Here is a 19,219-nt window from a genome sequence, read left to right on the forward strand (position 1 = left end):
GTGTGCGAGAGAGAGAGCGAGCGAGAGAGTGAGAGAAAACAACAAAAAATCATTTTTTACACAATTTTTTGTCCATTTTATTTGCTTTTCTTTGTTTTTGTTTCATACAAAAAATCGTTTTTTTTTTTTGTAAAACAAAATGTTGCGTACGTGACTTTGTAGCAGATGTTGCCCTTTTTATTTTGCATGTGTAAATTGATTTTTTATGCATTTTTTTTTTTAATTACAATAAAAAAGAAAATCTGATGAAATGCGCAAAGTAATTGCAATGCTTTACAAAATGAATTTGAATTCAATTGTAAAATAAAAAAACAAAAAAGAATCTTAGTTGTTTTTTTGAAAAATTTGCATTTAGTTGAAAATTGTAGTTTGATTTGCCAAAGAGTTCACGCTTTTTTGAAAACTCTTCGAAACTGTTTTCTGGAACACTCTAGAATGTGGGTTTTGGGCTGAAATCGTTTTGCAGAACTTACCTCGAACTTTGTTGGATCCCAGGACGCCGCCGTAGTTAGACTGCACAGCGAGAACTTCCATTTTCATTAGAATTCTTGATATTGGGGAAAATGTTCTGTTGTCGATTTTCTCGCTTCTAATTCAAGAATTGATTTCGCTTCTTTTTGTATCACTTGAAACGCTTTAACAAATTTAATTAATCGTTTTTCTTGTTATTATTTATTATTTATTATTTATCACAATTTGCTGGTTGTTTGTTTAAATTTATGCTGCTGATTGAGTTGAAATTAACTTGATTTGTTGTTCTTGTTGTTGTTGTTGTTGTTGTTTTGTAGTTGGAAATCACAGCACTTTTGTTGTTGTTGTTGTTGGTTGTTTGTTTGTAGTTTATCACTTAAATGGCGTTGGTCCGTTGCATTTGTTTGATGGCAATTATAAGATTTAATAATTTTCATAAAATTATTGAAAATTTGTTGTTGGGTTTTTTCTTTTTACAGTTACAAGTACTACAAGTACATTTTAGATGTTTTCTTTCTTTGTTTTTTTGCATAGAATTCTTCGTGAAACAAAATTGTGTTGTGTATTTTTGTAATGTCCAACAGTAGAAAATTTGAAATACACGCTATTTTGTTTTATTTTTTAGCTGCTTTCTTTTCTTGCTGCTTTGCCGTTTCTTACTTTTCTATGTGTTTATCTCAGCAGTGTTTCGAAGCTACTATGAAGCGCAACGCTCTGCACCGGCTATTTATAGGCCGGCTGGCCTGCGTCCGTTTCGCTCATTTGCTCTGCCGTCTCTGTCGTCGTCGTGGTGGTTGCTGCTGCTGCTGCCGCGACTCGTTTGAGTGAGCCGAATAAGCAACTACAATGCCGTGTATGTGTTTGCTGAGCAATTAGCGGTTGTGCTCTCCGCAAAGAGACCGCTACCGCTACAAGCGCGTATATACTCAATATGTGTGTCTCTGCCTCTGTCTGTGCATGTGTGTGTGTGTGTGTGTGTGTGTGTGTGGGTGCTGTAATTGTAGTTGTTGCTATTGCTGTGCGAGTACAGGTAGCAAGACACAGGCAGAAGAGTGCAAAACGGCTGATGTAAGTTGCCTGCCTGTTACGTGCTCTCCCTCACACTCTCGCTCGCTCTCTCTCATCACTTTGACACTCATCAGCTGTTTCACTCAACGCCCGACTCGCTCATGCGCACCTACAACCGGCCCCGGCATTGTCGCCGTTTCTGTCTGTTTCTCCTCGAACTGTCGCTCAGTCATATGCGTGCACATACATACATATGTATCTCCCTCTGTATATATTTGCGTGTCTCTCTCTCTCTCTCTCTGTGTGTGTGTGCGCTTGCATGCATACGTGACTTTTGTGCCGGTTGAGCATGTTTCGCTGCTGCCGGCGCAGGCAGCGCGAACGTCAGGCAGGCCAAAAAGGATGATGGAAATGTTCTCTCTCCTGGCACACACACACACACACGCATAGAAATTTTCGTAGCTGCCGCGCCTGCCACTTCACACCCGCCCGTTGTGCGGCCGTTTCGTTCCACATTAGTGCTCTGCCCGCAGTCGCTGCGCTGCTGCTGCCGCTGCTGTTGTTGTTGCCCCCGGAGAACGCACCATGTCAAAATTGAAATTTTCCACTGCAGTTTGCAACAACTTCAAAAATCGAAGCCCAGTGGCCAAGTGGGCTGGCAACGGATTGCGGACTCAACGTTCACAATGTCTGGCTAATGGCATATCAAGTTGCAAGTTGCAAGTTCCAAGTCGCAAGCTGCAAGTTACTAGCTGCTAGCGGCTAGTGGCAAGTAGCCGGTTGCTAGTGCCATGTGGCAAGCAGCAAGCGGCAAACTCGAGCGCTGTTGCCATGCTGCCTAATTTCACAACAATTAACCCAGAGATCAGGCAAAGATACAGCGCTTCGAGAAGTATCTGAACAGCGAAACGTGCAACAAAACGCTGCAAACTCTGCTGCAACTACAACTGTTAACCTAACCATATCATATCTTTAAAATCTATGCTTATCAAGGCTACAAATGTGTTCCAAAGTAAAATAACTTTTGGCCGGGATCAGCTTTAGCTCGAAAATTGGCATTTCAAATGGAATTACTTCACAAGGATTTTGAGCATATCTGAGAAAACATGAATGAAGAGAGCGAGTCGAACCAGCGACCTCTTTTTTAGCACACAGAAAGTGGAGTCTGGTCTGCTAGCTTCTCTCTCTCTCTCTCTCTCTCTCTCTCTCTCGCTTGCAATTCTCAACAAGTTGAAGCTGCGAAAGGCAAGCTTTGCTGCTGCGAAGAAGAAGAACAAGAGGAAGAAGAACCGACAGCTTCTCGAAGTTTCTGTATATTCCAACCTGTTGTTTAACATTTCATTAAATGTAATAGATAGATGTTATTATATAAAATCAATTGACGCCAGATAGATAAGGTTGCTTGTAGTAAAAAATGCACAGCCTGATGTTCATTTATGTCCAGACACATATGTATTTATACATTATTCATTTACTTTGTATTTCTCAGCTACGAATTTCGTCAGCATTTGAAAGAATCTTTTTCTCGCTGTCCATTATTATTTCTTTTTTGTGTTTGGTCGAGAATAATTTGATATTCATATCAGGATTTCATGCTGTTGTGTCCTTTCATTTCAATTGAATGCATCTCCTAGATTATGAAATGGCCTGCTTCTTCTTCTTCTTGTTGTTGTTGTTGTTGTTGCACGCAGATTGAAAACGACAGATTGAAAGATTGAAATGTATCTGAACCTGTTTCATTGTGCGTGTGTGCGTGCGTGTGCGTGTGTGCGTGTGTGTCAATAGAATTTTCGTATCCAATTGAAATGAAATTCTGTGAAGTGTGTGTATCTTATGCTGCTGTCAGATACATTAGCTTTTGTGTAGATATTTTAACCAGATAATAAGCCAAATGTCTCTCCATCTATCTGACTGTCTGTCTGTCTGTTTTTTTTTTGTTGTGGCTTCAGTGAGCTCCTGCCTGGGCTTACACACATACATATATAAGGATCAAAGTGCATTTGGCAGCTGAAGATACATTTTTTAAAAAACAACAACAAATTCTTGTGCAATTTAAATTGTGCCCTCTAAAACAGAGCAGTCACATTTTCCAATTTTCCTACTTTCCCACACATGAGCATCAATTTTCATATGGGCGAAATGAGCAGAAAACGTGCGCGGGCAAAGAAAAGCACCGGCAATTTAACAAGAATCAAGTTGAGTTTTCATTTTCTTTTTATTTTTATTTTTCTTGATTTTTTATTTTATGTGCTAAGGTGAAATTGTTGCCAGCCAATGAAAAGGCAAATTTTCTCGGAAATGGTCTATGCAGATCTCTAACATTTCACGGAAATCTATAATGATGCCAAGTAAACATAAAACCTGACTACTTCTATAGATACTCTGTCTCAAATTTGTTTAATAAATAAAAGATACTCTTGTATCTGATAGATTATACGTATGTAAATGCAATTCGATAAGCAAATCACAATTAAAGCCAATTGATTCATAATTTGCAGATAATAAAGTGCTGACGTGCCCACTCACACACAGATACGCACACACACACACACACAAACTCGCAGCGAACACAAGAAAAAGCTGGGAAAATGCGAAAACAATTCTAGTTCACACTCAAAAACGATACGCCTGGCGCCATCTATCGGCCAAACGTTTGCTCAGCGCACAGCGAAGAGCGAAGAGCGTGTGAGCAGAGCAACAACTACAACAACAACAACAACAACAGCGTACAAAGGCAATTTTAAATATGTAATCAATTAATTAAATTAATTACATATATTGTGCAAGTATTTAACATGAAATGAGCAGTACAAAAGTATCTGAAAGATGCACAATTGATTTATGCTCAATAAGCCAAACGCTTGCAAAGTTTCTTTTACACAATTTGGCGTAAAGTTTTGTGAAATTAAAAGTTGTTGTCGCCATTAGCATAAATGCGTGTGTGTGTGTGTTTGTGTGTGTGTGTGAGTGCGAGGATACTGAAAACAATTGAGAGTTCTTTTTTTAAATTTTGTATTTCTTATTGCACAATTTTTGATTCAATGAATTGAGTTATATTTTTTGAGTTTTTATTTCTCTTATGTGTGCACAGCATACTCAATTGAAATAACGACTTTGAGTGACTTGCGAGCGCACACAACACTCAAGAGCAACCATCAGTCTGTGCTGCTCTTAAATTTTGCTCTTTGAGCGCAGCTCACAGCTGACGGCAGACCGAGCGTGCCGCTGAGCTGCTTGCACACAGCGCACAGCTGATGCGACTCAACTCTTGAGCCTTTGCTCTCTGACACGAAAACAACAACAACGGCATGAGCAACATTTGACTTTGCAGCTGTTTCGCTCATCATCTGTTTTTCTGGCGCACAGCAGGTTCCCGCATGTCCCACTCGCACGCACACACACATACACAAAGTTATTGCTGTACATAAATAGGAGGTACATATATTGTATGAGTATATGCACATTCGCATACATAGGCAATGCTGTATACAAAGTCAGTCGTGGCCGTTCAACGTTTTTATGGGCGCTGCAGCTCTGCCGGCGTCGCTGCCGCCGCTGCTCCAAACACTTCTCATCGGCAGTCAGTATCTTGATTTTCCAACTCGTTTCTCGCAGTCAACGCGCCCCCAAATCACACACACGCATGCAAGTAATATATATTTGGCTATATATGTATGTGTGCGCTGTATGTGTGTGTGTAATTTGCCTAAGGTTTTGTTGCTGCCGCTGCGGCTGCGGTTGTTGTTGCTGTTTTCCTATTGCCTGCGCCTTGTTGCCGTTTTTCACTCACAGTGTGAGCTGAGCCGCCTGCAAACGAGTTGTACAACGGCAACGTCGCGCTCATCTGTTTTTCAACACATGTATGCACACACACACACATGCATATCTATGTATTGCGTGTGTGTGCTGCGGCTGTTGTTGTTGTTGCCGCCGCTGCTGCTGCTGCTGCTGTTGTTGATGTTTGCTTGTTTTCTTTTTAGCTCGCTTATTTATTTATTTATTTTTTTATGTCTTCGCTGGCAGAGCAAGAGAGCCGAAGCCGCGGCCGCGGCCGCGGCCGAGGCAGACCCGGCCGGTCGCTGTTGCCGCTGCAGTCGAAGCCATTGCAAAGCTCGTCTTGCAGTTGTTGTTGTTGTTGTTGCTGCTGTTTCTTTTCTTCGTTTTGCTTATGGGCAATCATCTGTTTTATTTTGCACACACACACACACAGACACATAGGCGCGCAGAGAGACATGCATGCTTGTGTGTGTATGTGTGTATCTCACAGATACAAAGTCATTTCAGTGTATCTTTTGCTTGTGTTGCATTTGCCGTCAGCTTTTTTTTCCATCAATAGTTCATTTTCTGCTTGGCAACGAGTTTTTTCTTTTACTTTTTTCAGTGCTTTATATTTTTTTTTGGGCTACGTAGCTTCATGAAATTGGAGAAAACTTGGCAATGATGAAATTACTGGACATACGTGAGCACCAGGCATGGGCTCTCCGCGCCTATGCTCAAGCCTTCTCTCCTTAGCGCCTGTGGGGCCATCTATGCATTGCATACATCTACAATGTCTCCACAACCCCTACTTACCTCCCCCTCCAATGGTGGGCGACGTAGTCAACAGGCAAGCAGCGAGCTACTCAACAAAGCTCCACAACCATCCAAACATCCTGGCGAGGAGCCTGCTAAGGAGGCGAAGAAGAAGGCGACTGAAGAGGACCTACCCAACCGACCTAATCGATCGTTATGTATAGGTGACAAGCTTCGTTAATTACATCAAAATATGTTTCTGTAATCTGTTAACCTAATTGTAAAACTAATTGTAAAACCACAATCATCGCTAAGCTAAGTAATTATGTCACTCTGATAAAAGTTGCTAACATAGAGTAACAGGATACCAGATTTCTTAATAAACAAAATATAAAAAAAAAAAAAAACCTCCCCCTCCTTCAATCCAAGAGTCTGTTACGACAGCTGTAGATTGCTTCCATAGAAAATTATCCGAAATGGGAATGCAAATGTTAGCTAAAGAAGATGGAAAACAGGTGACAAGGCAAAAGCGACAGAGAGAGAGAGAGAACGAGAGAGAGAGAGAGAGAGAGAGAGAGAAAGAGAGAGAGAGAGAGAGAGAGAGTGAGAGAGAGAGAGAGCGCGATAGACAGAGAATGGTTAAAATTCTCATTATCCAGCGTTAAAAATCTTGTGGAATTGTTCAGATCTCACGTACATATCTACACAAAAATTTATTTATTAATAATCCCAAGATAAGATAATCAATAGATAAACAAAAACAAGAACAAAAACAAAAACACACTGAAACTGAATATATATCAAAAAAGGGGATCAATTTACAAAAACTGTTTTTGGTTTACTTCAATCATAAGATCTCTAGAAATTTTAAAATTCCCATGAAATAAGCCCAAGAAATCAAAAAAGTTCAGTCCAGAAATAATTATCTAAAACTCTTTTCATTTTTTCTTGATAAATAAACTTTAAATATATATGCTTTCGTATAGCAATAGATATTTCAATATATTCAAAAATAACAACTAAATCAAATTATCTTTAAGTAAAAGTTTTACTTTAAGTATTCCAATATATGTTTAATCCAGCTGATCTTTAACATGCGGACATGTTTCTATGAGATTTATTTGCTCTGCTGAAATATATTTGTTTTTTCCTTGAGACATCTCAGATGTGGGAACCCCAGACCTTGAGCAGAGTTTTATGGCAAATAGTCAACGCGCAAGGCCCAAAGCAACTTGATGCTCGTAAAAATGGTGTCACCCCAGCGACATATTCAGTTCTGTTCCACAGACAGCTCACAACTTCCTTTCCAATAAAGGCAATTTATCAATTTAACACTCAACTCCCAGGCGCAACTTTTCCGTCGCCGTCGCCGTCGCCGTCGCCGTCTCCGACTTTGTCCACGCCCTAGTATGTGCTATGAGCTATCCCTGACCCTGTTCCTGTCCCTATCCCAAGCGCTAATCACCCTTAAAATTGCGTGTGCACCATCCGAAACGAAGGTCAGACAGTGAGCAACAACTGATTCGATTCGATTCTATTCGATTCGATTCGACTCTCGAACCTGACCATTTGCCTTCTGTTAGTTGGGGGGTTTTTTGTTAAAAAAAATATAGTTGGCACCCGGGTCGTCTAGTACGAAATCAATTAAAATAAAACTGTGTGTCTATGCCGTTGACCAGCCTGACCTGACCTGGAAGTGCTCGAATCCCGGCGTAATTTATGCAAACAAAACCCAGTCCCGTGGCCAGTTCCCGTGCCGCTTGTCTAAACTCGCTTTCCGAAAGGGTCGCATTTAAGTTGATTTTCCAAATTGATGACATTGCATCAGCTAAAAGTGTTTACAGTCAGTCCATCCCCATCCCCAGTTCCATCACCATTTCCATTTGCATGCCCGTATCCGTACCCGTATCCGTACCCGTACCCTGACCCTGACCCGTACCCGTCTGTTGTCTTCAGATTTAAGTGGATTTTGGCATCAAGTACATATCAATATCTATGCGCATAGAGCTCTACCTGATGCCTTGGTCTACCTGATAGCCCAGTTCCAAATGAGCCGCAAATTTTCCACAATGAGTTGGCCGTTGGGTTTTTCCAGACCCATAGAAAAGGTAAGTGTTATGACTCTCGCTCATAAAGTTACCAAGGTAATTTGCATAATTCTGACCTGGCTGATGATCCCAGCTGATCGCCTTTCCCAATCCCTGCCATGCTAGAATTGTAATTATCTCCAGAAGGTTCGTTGAAGTTTACACCAAGGTTCAAAATGGCACAAATAACTTTATGTCAGAGAATAAAAGACTAATTCTTTGAATATTTCTAATAATACCAAAATTGCTTAATTTAAGAATGTTTTGGCATGAATAAAGTACATTTGTTCCCATTTCAGGACTCTACATAAAAAACTAAACCAATACGTGTTTCGGCGATTTGGCAAATTCCACCCGCATCAGTGGTAAATTGGCGGAAAACGTTTGTATGAAAGTTGTTTGTTTGCCGTCCGATCAGTGACAACGTCAGCTTTTTGCTAGTCTTAAAATAAAAAGCCAACAGCTTAAATCAAGATGAACAAAGAGAACATATCTTGAATCTAGAGCTGTTTGTGCCCATTTAAGGAATTGATAAGAAATGGAAGTGTAACTAAAAATAATATGCAACCCATTTCTTCAGCAAATAATGCTCATTAATAGATCTGATAAGTTTCTAGAAGCTCAAGCTATTATTCGCTTGTCAGCTCAGTCAAGGGTTTGCACAGCAAATATTTGCCAACAGCAATCGGACGTGTTGTATTACACGGTGGAGTACGGGGCGGGGCAGAAGGCAGGGTGGCAGGGGGGCAGGGGGGGCAGGGGCAAATTGATGGAACCGGTGGAAATGCGTTACGGTCAACCCTTATCTAATTTCAACAACTTGGACGACAAAACGTCTGACTGGTTTTCTATACTATGCATCAGATATCTCGCTACGTTTATAATGCCCCTATATAAATATACATGTGTGCGTGTGTCTGTGTGTGTGTGTGTGTGTGTGTGTGTGTGTATAGATGAAAGTAAATACTTATCAACAGTGAAGCTAAAGAATATTAAATCAATATTTAACAGTGCTGGGGCAAATATGCGTCATATATATATATATATATGTATATGACTATATATATATCTGATATATATATGTAAAGTCAAAGGTGTAGCTGTGTTATTTTATTGCGGGAGCTGCGGAACGGGAACCTTTCGCAAGGTCGCGTGTTTATCGCGGAGCGTACTGCACTTCACATAGGCCCACGAAATGGCGTGTTCCTCGACGCCCAACAGGCCCATTTTCATTTCCATTTCCATTTCCATTGCTAGACCCCCGGCCCACATGTCGTTGAGCGCGTAGACACAGCGTCTACCCGAGTTCGCACAAAGACTTCACTTCTTTTTGTTGTTTTCTTTATTATTTTTACTTTGATTAGATCACTTGGCAAACGGCGAACTGATATCAGATGTGTGTCATATGGACGGGCCTCTGTTGCGATTGGACGTTCCAAGGTTAGACGCAGTGCGGATTTGTGGTCTATAAAACCTATGTACATATATGTATTTATAGATCTGACCCTTGGCAACAGTTCTGATTCGGACTGGAAGCGAATTAGTCAGCCCGCGGCTCGGTATTAGAATTTCACAAGCTTTGCGCGGGTTTTCGGCAGATTCGTGACATGCGACACGTGTTGCTATATGTATATGCAGAAAGACTCTGGAGAGAGAGGGGGAGGCATGGAGGGGGAGTATTATCAGAGAAAGCAACACGCTTACATCAAGGTGCAACCTGCGGCAATTAGTCAAGTTTTAGTTCAACTAATTGCATTCTTTTGGCATGACTACAAATGACAACAGGTGCTCTGCCTATATAGGGCACGAGTCATTAGTCAGCGCATGACTATATGTTATGCATTATCAGGCCGAGCAACAATGGAGTTGTACTCCAGCTATATTTCATCATTTTACTACCCGAATTAGTCAGTACAAATAAGTTAAATTTTAAGCAAAACGGTTTCTTTGTTCATCCTTATCATCTCAAGGTTCAAGGATCTGCTTAAGTATAATTCGAAACGATTCACAATGCTGTGCGGAACTGATTCACGGCGGAAAATAGATGGAAAGCCTGAAATTGTATCTGCACTGTGATCCAGAGAGGAGGCAGTTATGCATAGGCTGAATAAGTGGAGCTTGTCAAAAGAACTGCAAGCGATATACCCCTCGTACTGGCAAACAGGGTACAAACAGGGCTCATCAGGCCCACAACTTAAATAGATTGCATAAAACAACAAATAGGCGTCGCACGTCGCAGCGAGACGGACGATATAAAAGATGAACAAATCAGAAAATAATACTAAAGACCGATATATCAGCAACATTTTTGTTTTATTTTTTTTTTGCCTCGCAATTGATTTACATAATCAACGAAAACGCGTTTTATTTTGCTGGCTCTGCTTAATACCCTCCCCTCTGCCCCCTTAGCAGCTCCTCAAGCTTTTGTCACCCCCCTCTGAATTGTTGTTGTTGTAAAGCTCTGTGCATTTAATTGAACGCTGATTAAGTTTTTATTCAATGAACCAAAATGTTGCTGCATAGCTACATAGCATGTTCTATAGATACCACAGTGCGTGTGTGTAAGTATGTGCACACACACACCCACACACACGCACACACAAATGTATTCATAGATTAGTCATTGATATGGACAAAGTGTTCCCATTCGACTTGGCACATTTCTAAACGTGAATAATTTAATAATGCCTCATTAAGCTAATGAATTTAGTTCTAACTGGCAACTGATTGATTGAAACGCCTCTATGCAGCATGTATATACCCCATCTAAAATCTAGGGTATTTACATATATGTAGATATATATATGTGTACATTAATTAATATAAAGCTCTGCTCCAAAACTAATCAGACTAATCACAGACTTTATAGTGGGCGTTAAGCTGGTCACTGATCAAAGTCAAGGATTTGAACCAGTGCGACGGTTCGACGGTTCGAAACTTCTATAGATAAATGTAGTTATTTAATATGACCATGTATTCTAATAGAATTGTGGTTTGTTTGAAAATAAAGACGAAACCTAAAGATATTCACAGCCTGTTTAGCGGGGCTTAGGTGGTTAATAGTCAAGGATTCGAACCAGAGAGATGGTTCGAAATGTCTATATATATTTGTTCAGTTATTTAATATGTATTCTATTTGAATTGTGGTATATTTTAAAGTAAATACTTAACCTTAAGACAAATAACATCCTTTTTAGTGGGCCTAAGGTGGCTTAAGGTCAAGGATTCGAACCATTCTTTATATAAATTTATTCAATATGACAAGGAATTCTTATTGAATTGTGGTTTATTTTAAAATGAAGACGAAACCTAAAAACATTCTCAGTCTATTTAGTGGGTTTTAATTTAGTTGAAAGTCAAAGATTCGAATCAGTGCAAGGGTTCGAACCTTCTATTAATAAATTTATAAAATTATATTTAATTATTCAAAGAATGGTGGTATTTTTTAACGTAAAGAATTGACCTGAAGATATATGCACAGATATTAAAAAAATATAATAAATATTATTTAATTAATTTAATAAATTAAAAAATTAATATATAATATTTATTTCGACTTCTAGAACGCATAAGCTTAGCTTGGGAACAGTTCGGACTGTATAATTAATAAAAAGAAATATCGCAGAGGGTTTTAAATGTGTTTCCATTAATTGAAAATTTGAGAATTATACGAGAATATCAATAAATAGATTTGTTTGAAATAAGAAATAAAAGAGACGAGAAACCCGTTCGCCTAAAATATGGTATGACAGAATCGATTGATATAAGCGTGGGAATAGAACTTAAGTGGGATGATCTCAGCGATGGCTGATTTAATTTTAGTCGCTTCCGCTATGCAAATCGCTCTCACTAAATGACACCATGACAGGTGTATTAGCTGTACCCCGCCGAAAATAATTAAACATTTGGCCAGAACAGGACCAACAAATCGCAGCGCAGCAGCTGCCCGGCAGAAGTCATAAGCTTGCGTCTGGACACATAAGGTGGGAAATCTGTGGCAGGAATAGATATTTTCCCAGGCCTAAGCATGGCATTTGTAATTTCACACTTTGGCCAACCAACGACAACAATCGAGAGTAAATTCGCATAAGATATTTTTGTAGGCACTTTAAACAGAAGCATAGCTAATGACAGGACTCATACCAGGACTCGGACCCGGGTCGGGATCTGCTGCGGATCTACCCTCGCGTGGGGTGGTTTTGGACCCACGCACATGTGTGTGCCTATGAGAAACCTGAAGAAACCCATCCATAAATAATGTTGAAAGTCTCAAAACGAAAAAATACAAAATGTGTCAATGTAAACAAATCGAGAGTGCGAGTGCGTCCGGGGCTGGGAACTGGGAATCTGTCTGTCTGTCTGTGTCGTCTGTGGCATGCAACGCACTCGTTAAAGCCTCGACCTGCCACTTGGCCGAATCGATTCTCGTGCTACCTGGCCCGAGTTCGGGCCGGGCTCATGATGTTACCTGCAGCTAATGGCTAATGGCCGGCAGCAGACCGCGCTACCGACATAAATCCATAAAAACATACGACAACAACAACAACAACAACAGCACAACAGAAAGAAAAGAAATAATTAAATTGCAATTATGTGCAAACAATTCCAAATCCGGAGATTCGGAAAAAGTTAATTACACGACAATAAAGAGCAGAAGCAGCAACAGTCACAAACTCAGCCTCAGCCTCAGTCCCAGTGTCAACAACAACAACAACAACAGCAAACTAGTTCGAACCCAGTTGCCGCTGGTCTTTTGGGCCCTGGACTGAGACTCAGGTACATCCGCTCGGGGTTTCTCTCAGACGATTTGATTTCGCATTTCGTGCTGCTCTTTTGGCTCTGTCTCTGGCTTTGAGTTCGGCTCTGTTGCTGCTTGGGTCTTGTCTCTGGACTTAAGCTGACATTAATGTGCATTTGGTTATCTGGCTTCTGGTCGTCTCTTAATCGGTTTGTTTGACTGATTCCTGGTGACACGTCGTCTACATTATCATTAGCGTCTGCGCGCACTTTGATCGCCCATTTACCGATTGCCCAGCCGATTATCCGTGCCTCTACCCCTCCCCCGAGCCTGTCTAATGAAGACGGACAAACAAATTAGCTTCGGTCTGATTTCAAATTAGTCTCTGGCGTTTTTTCTTTAAAGAGACATGGTCATGAGCTTAGCTGACAAATACAACAGATACGATTATAATTGGCAGTTGTATTTACACCAGTTTCACCAACAAGAGTGGAATCTGGGTGGATTTAAACTTCCTTTTATGGGTTAACAGCTCAATGGGTCTATTAAAAATGCCTATTAGTTGGGGTGAAGAAGAGGTATCCAATTTTCATGAACATGGGTCAAAAAGAAAGGGTATATTGTATTTTGGCCAATGTATTTAAGTGGAATAAATCCCATTGGATTCATTTATTCTTAATCAGCATCAACAACCGAGTATACAAAAATCCACACATGTTGTCGGAAAATGAGTGAATGTCTATGATAAAAGACTTTCTATTAACTTTGTCACATAACTCATGTTAACTTATGCTCTGCTCTGCTCTGAAGTACCTTCCCTTTTTAAAATTGGGAAGGTCTGTTATTTGTAACCTTAGGTCCCAAATAGACCATTTTATCTCTCTCTCTCTCTCTCTCTCTCTCCCTCTCTCTCTTGCTCTGCCTTTCCTGTGTCGCTATTTCATCAATTCTGGAACACAATTGCTTTAGTTTCCATATAGAGCTTTAATTAGATCAAGTGCCATCTAGTTAAAATGTTAGTAAAGCAGGTCAACTGTTCGAGTCTACGACAGTCCGACTATCCGAGCGTCCGATTGTCCGAACGTACGACGGAGCAACTGGCTGACCCCACTGAGTGACAGCTGGGGTTTAGGTGGGTTCAGGCGAGCTTAATTAGATCTGCATACGGAATGTGGCGCACAAGTTGGGTTAACCCCAAAATGGAGTTGGAAAACTCGAAAAGCGCTCAACAGTGCGTAGTGTGTGCTGCAAGGATGCACTTGGCATTGCTCTCCCTTTGGATATGCCTAGCCGGAGCCCTGGATTGGAGCCAGCTGATGAGTCCGAGGCCCGTGGATAACTACCAGAGCCAGCTGAAGCAGCTGCTGGAGCGGCTGCTGCGGCGGGCACAGGTGCAGCGCTGCTTTGCGGTCATCACAGACGACCTGCACCACGCCCTCTACGACCGGGCGTACTTCGAGGCCGTGGGCCCTCTGCCCTCTGCCCGACCGCACTTTCTGCTGCGGCTGAATGCCAGCGAGAATTTGCGCAGGCCGTCCAGGCAAGTGGAGCTGCTGCTGCGCGCGATCCGGGCCAGTGACTGCGACCTGTACGTGCTGACCCTGCTGAATGGGTGGCAGGTGAAGCACCTGATGAAGTTCGTCTACGAGAGTCGCGCCTTGAATATGCAGCGCAAGTTCCTCCTGCTGCACGATGTCCGGCTCTTCACCGAGGATATGCTGCACGTGTGGAGCGTCTGTGTGAATGCCGTGTTCCTCCGGCGACAGCTGGACAACAGGTGAGTCATCCTTTGGCCAATTCCTTGAGCGCCCAACTCATCTAGTGGAAGTTTCCCTCTGGCAGCTACAGCATTTCGACCATTGCCTATCCGGGCATATTGAGCCGCGTTGTGGTCCTCAAGCAGCTGGAGAACTGGAGAGCTGGTAAACGCATGGAGGGAGCAATCATTTTCACGGATAAAACTCGAAATTTGCACGGTATACCATTAGAAACTATCTCCCATTTCCACCTACTGCTACATCTTAGAATAAGAACCTTTATCAGGAGTAAGAACTGGATCGATCTAGCCTAGTCCGTCTGTTCGTTCCGTGGAAGCTACAAACGCTAGAGACTATATGTAGAACCAGATTGCAATTTTTCCTTGATATTCTTTTCTTTTTCAATAATATTATATGAGCTAGACAAAGCAAACGTAGCCTGCAGGATCTAGTGTAGTATACACTGACAAAGTAGAACCTTATGGATACCTTTCCCCTTTTACAAATATCTGAGAATAGTGAAATTCGAAAATGCTTAGCTTTATGAATATATCTTGCAGAACAAATTATATATACGTTCTTCCCATAGAGGTATATATAATATATAATCAAGATTCTCCGGAATAGCTTTAAAAACAAAAAGTCTTTTTTTCAAAAGAACCTAATTTTCAACCAATCGCTCCTATGGCTCCTGTGGCTCGATCCGGCATTCTCGGTAATATGTACAGACTACAACGGAAGACGTCCCTATGCAAAGTTACCAGACGAGAACTTTCAAATTTAGAGACTAGTTGGCATAGAAAAAGGCAGATGGACAGACGGACATGTCTATACAAACGCGGCTGTTTATGCTGATCTACAATATATATATACGTGATGGGATCGGAGATGTTTTCACCTACAAGGGTATAACAAGTTATATTAAGGCTTGCATTAAATATACACATATCCGAATTTTATATAAGCAAAAGCAGTCAAAATGAATCACCTTTGTTATTTGCAACCAATCAGAAAGATCTGGTTTATAGTTTGTTTTTCGATATTCGTGTGTGAAGTAACATATTTTAAATATTTAAAAATAAATAGATGCATGCATGCTACTTACCTGGTTCTGGCTATTTAAAGCTGCTGCAAAGTGTCCACAACCGGGTATATTCATTCTAAATATATTTGCAGGTGCTCAACTGGCCGTGGCCATTGCTGAGCACGTGCCGATGGTGCAGCTGAATCGATCCACGAACACTTATCAAGGCGTTGAGGTGGAAATCATGAACGCCCTGGCCAAGGCCCTAAATTTCCAGCCGCTTTATTATGCGATAAATGAGAGCGACGCCAGCGATTGGGAGCAGTCGCTGCAGGGGAACGAGACCCGCATGGAGAGAGGTCTGGTTGGGGAAGTGGTAAGTTTTTGGCTATATATGATGCCGGAGTAGTCCACATCCTTGAGCTATCTCTCGACAGGCGCAACACAATGCTCGCTTTGGCATTGGGGATCTGCATCTGTTCCAGAGTTATGTGCAGCTGGTGGAGTTGAGTGTGCCGCACAGTGTTGAGTGCTTGACGTTCCTGACGCCCGAATCATCCAAGGACAAATCCTGGCAGACCTTCATACTGCCCTTTAGCGGCGGCATGTGGGCTGGCGTCCTGCTCTCCCTGGTGGCCGTCGGCACCATCTTCTATCTGATCAGCTACTTGAATGCGCTGCTCATGGGCAGCAGCAGCCGGTTGGCCTTCTTCCGCTGCCTGCGCCGAAGACGGCGGCAGCTGCGCCGAGATCCGCTCAGCTGGCAGCGTTTAAGCTTTCGCATTACCCTGGGCAGGCATCGTCCCAGACCCCAGCTGGGTGCTGCTCGTCGGGACATCTTTGATAACTATTCGAATTGCATTCTGCTCACGTACAGCATGTTGCTCTATGTGGCACTGCCCCGCATGCCGCGCAACTGGCCGCTGCGCGTGCTCACGGGCTGGTATTGGGTCTACTGCATCCTTCTGGTGGCCACCTACAGGGCCAGCTTTACGGCCATTTTGGCCAATCCGGCAGCCAGGTATGGCATGCGTGTCAAGTGCTTGCCACATTCATTCATTCAATATTCATATATGCCCGCTTCTCTTCTTCACACTCAGCGTCACCATTGACACGCTCCAGGATCTGAGCCGCGCCCGCATCCCGCCCACAACTGGAGCAGCCGACAACAAGCAGTTTTTTCTGGAGTCCAGCGATGAGACAGCCCGCGAGGTGGGCGCCCGCATGGAAATAGTACAGCAGCTCGACGACTTGGTGAGCATGTCAAGATTATATAGGAAATTCTGGCATATATGCTGACTCCCGATCCCTGCCAGACCAAGCGCATAGCTAGGGGTCAGTGCGCCTACTATGACAACGAGTTCTTTCTGAGATATTTGCGTGTGGCAGACGAGGCACATGGTGTGGCCATGGGCGCGCTACACATCATGAGGGAGTGCGTTGTCCATATGCCCGTCGCGCTGGCTCTGGAGAAGAACTCGGCGCTGAAGCCGCACGTCGACAGCATAATACAGCACCTGGGCGAGGGCGGTGGGTGCAGCAAACCATTCAATTCAGGCTCCATATATACCCCCTCTCTCTCTCTCTCTCTCTCTCTCTGTCTCTCGGGCAGGTCTGATTGCCAAATGGCTGCGGGATGTGATCAAACGTTTGCCAGCCGAGGAGCAGGCGCCGCAGGAGGCGCTCATGAATCTGCACAAGTTTTGGAGCTCCTTCGTGGCACTGGGCATTGGCTATCTGGTGTCGAGTCTTGTGCTACTCCTGGAGCACTGGCACTTTAGGTATATCGTCATGAAGCATCCCATATATGATGTCTACAATCCGAGCTTATACTATAATTTCAAGCGGATTTATCCGCACGAATAACTTGGCAATAATATAACTAATATTATTATATTAAACAATTCTTGTCCTCATAAAAAACAACTGACAATTCTTGTGTGAGCCGCTGACGCAATCAACGGAGTCCACTTTGGAAGGCGGCATACCATAGAAAATAATACCATATATCAAATCGATTCAAGTGGCCTCAAGTATCCAGCAATGTGTTGTATAAAATTGAAAGAGTTTTCAATTCGTTTCGTAAATAATAATTCGCATTGTTTAATATCTCGTAGGCACATTAAGCATTCATTATTTGTTTATTGCCCAAAAATCTTGGCCAACAATAATCGAAATATCGTAAATAATTCAGTTGCCAAATGCCAGGCTAAACACACAGAAAGAAGAAAGCATTAACATTTCAAGAGAACCGATCAACTCTGAAGAAATCACGAGGCGAGACTGTGTTATTCGTAATCTGTGCTATAAACACCAACAAGAATTTGCCGGTGGTTCGATTCAGGGTTTGAACCAATGCCTTGCCTTTAGTTTCGGTTCAGTTCGTGAAGCGGCTTTTCCACAAACGTTCCACAAGTGACTTTTCGATTCAAGCCTGGAATCATCTTTTTTACGCCATTCTAAATACTTATAACTATTTAATTTTTGATGTTTGCAGATTTTAGCTGTAGAAAATGGTTCGAACTAGTTCAATTTTTAAAGGTTGATTGTAAATAAACAGCAGCCTAATCTGAAGAACTTTTACTATGTTTGCGAACCAACTCGAAATCTGAATTCCAATTAAGGGTTTACCATTTATCGAAGCTTTTACCAAACAATTGTCCCAAAAATAGCTGAAAATTTAATTGAATTTCAGTAAGATCTCGCTCCAAAGTCTAAAATCTTTGGCCCTAATAATTGCATTGCTAACACATTTGTTAGATGCCAATTATTGAATACATATCAATTTTAGCCCTCGTTATGTATATGAAAATATTTACGGCTTAGATTATTTCCAGTTCAACGGGCAATTATTAAAATAATTAAAAATTGAATTGTTTCATTACAAAACAATTTGAACCAAAATCAAGAATAGAGCAGCTTCATGAACTGAACCTAATGTCAGGAAACCGTGAACCGAACCAGCGACCAAATCATTTTGGTTTTGTAGCCCTGAACCTTGTGAAGCATAGGAATTCGTGGAACTGAACTGTTTGGGCAAAGTCAAAAGAACTGAACTTATTCTGGAAATGGACTTCTATCTCGGCTCAGTCAGGCATAATAATAATAAGGATTTTCATAATTTGAATTGCTATCTTAAATTTCGACTGTATTTAGCTGTTGCTGCATAACATTTTATTAATTCATTTATCAGGCAAATTGCATAACAACAACAACTAAAACAAGCGGAGCAACATTTCATTGTTGTTGTTAATTTCAGGCATTTTTTCACAGATTGTTTTGTTATTTCTTTTGATAAATATTTATGACTCTTATTTGTTTTGCTTTCGCCTCTGTTGTTGTTGTTGCTGTTGCTTCTTTTTACCCGCGCGTTGTTTACCATTCTATTTTATTTAATTTAATTAGTTTTGCTTCATTTTACTATGCTTCGTTTTTGGCCGTGCTCTCTGCATTCGTGCCCCCTTTGCTTATCCCCAGTACAACGAAATTCTTGTTGTTATTTTTGTTTAGTTTTGGTTTTTTGTTTTCAACATTACATGAAATCTCTAATTGGCTTTTCCGCTGCAAACAATACAAATCCAATGCCGCCCAGCCCGCCTCCACCCCGCCCCTAACTCCAGCC

General features: G+C 41.7%; 2 protein-coding genes across 2 annotated transcripts in view; one reads left to right on the forward strand and one right to left on the reverse strand.

The window, feature by feature from the left end:
- Positions 1-1,108, reverse strand: part of LOC115769425 (protein scylla) — a 3,024-nt gene extending 1,916 nt beyond the window's left edge. The window contains exon 1 of the mRNA XM_030714236.1: positions 474-1,108. Within this exon, the coding sequence (XP_030570096.1) occupies positions 474-540 (67 nt within the window). The 5' untranslated portion in view covers positions 541-1,108. The remainder of the gene's footprint in view (positions 1-473) is intronic.
- A 12,717-nt stretch (positions 1,109-13,825) lies between these two features.
- On the forward strand, positions 13,826-18,027 carry LOC115769564. The gene is made up of 7 exons (XM_030714419.1): positions 13,826-14,593; positions 14,659-14,792; positions 15,750-15,973; positions 16,035-16,618; positions 16,698-16,851; positions 16,914-17,127; positions 17,210-18,027. The coding sequence occupies exons 1-7, from the start codon at positions 13,986-13,988 to the stop codon at positions 17,461-17,463; spliced, it is 2,172 nt and encodes a 723-aa protein (XP_030570279.1). The 5' UTR covers positions 13,826-13,985; the 3' UTR covers positions 17,464-18,027.
- Positions 18,028-19,219: the final 1,192 nt, after the last annotated feature.

This window comes from Drosophila novamexicana, unplaced genomic scaffold (assembly GCF_003285875.2).
Source record: "Drosophila novamexicana strain 15010-1031.04,08,12 unplaced genomic scaffold, DnovRS2.1 tig00000009-arrow-pilon, whole genome shotgun sequence".
In the NCBI taxonomy this organism is placed as follows: domain Eukaryota; kingdom Metazoa; phylum Arthropoda; class Insecta; order Diptera; family Drosophilidae; genus Drosophila; species Drosophila novamexicana.

Bases quoted from the DNA above. Each gene is read 5' to 3' on its own strand.
- LOC115769564 (XM_030714419.1), top strand. From the start codon at position 13,986: ATGTGGCGCACAAGTTGGGTTAACCCCAAAATGGAGTTGGAAAACTCG. The intron at 14,793-15,749 runs GTATACCATTAG...ATATATTTGCAG, and splicing joins TAAAACTCGAAATTTGCACG to GTGCTCAACTGGCCGTGGCC. The intron at 16,852-16,913 runs GTGAGCATGTCA...GATCCCTGCCAG, and splicing joins TACAGCAGCTCGACGACTTG to ACCAAGCGCATAGCTAGGGG.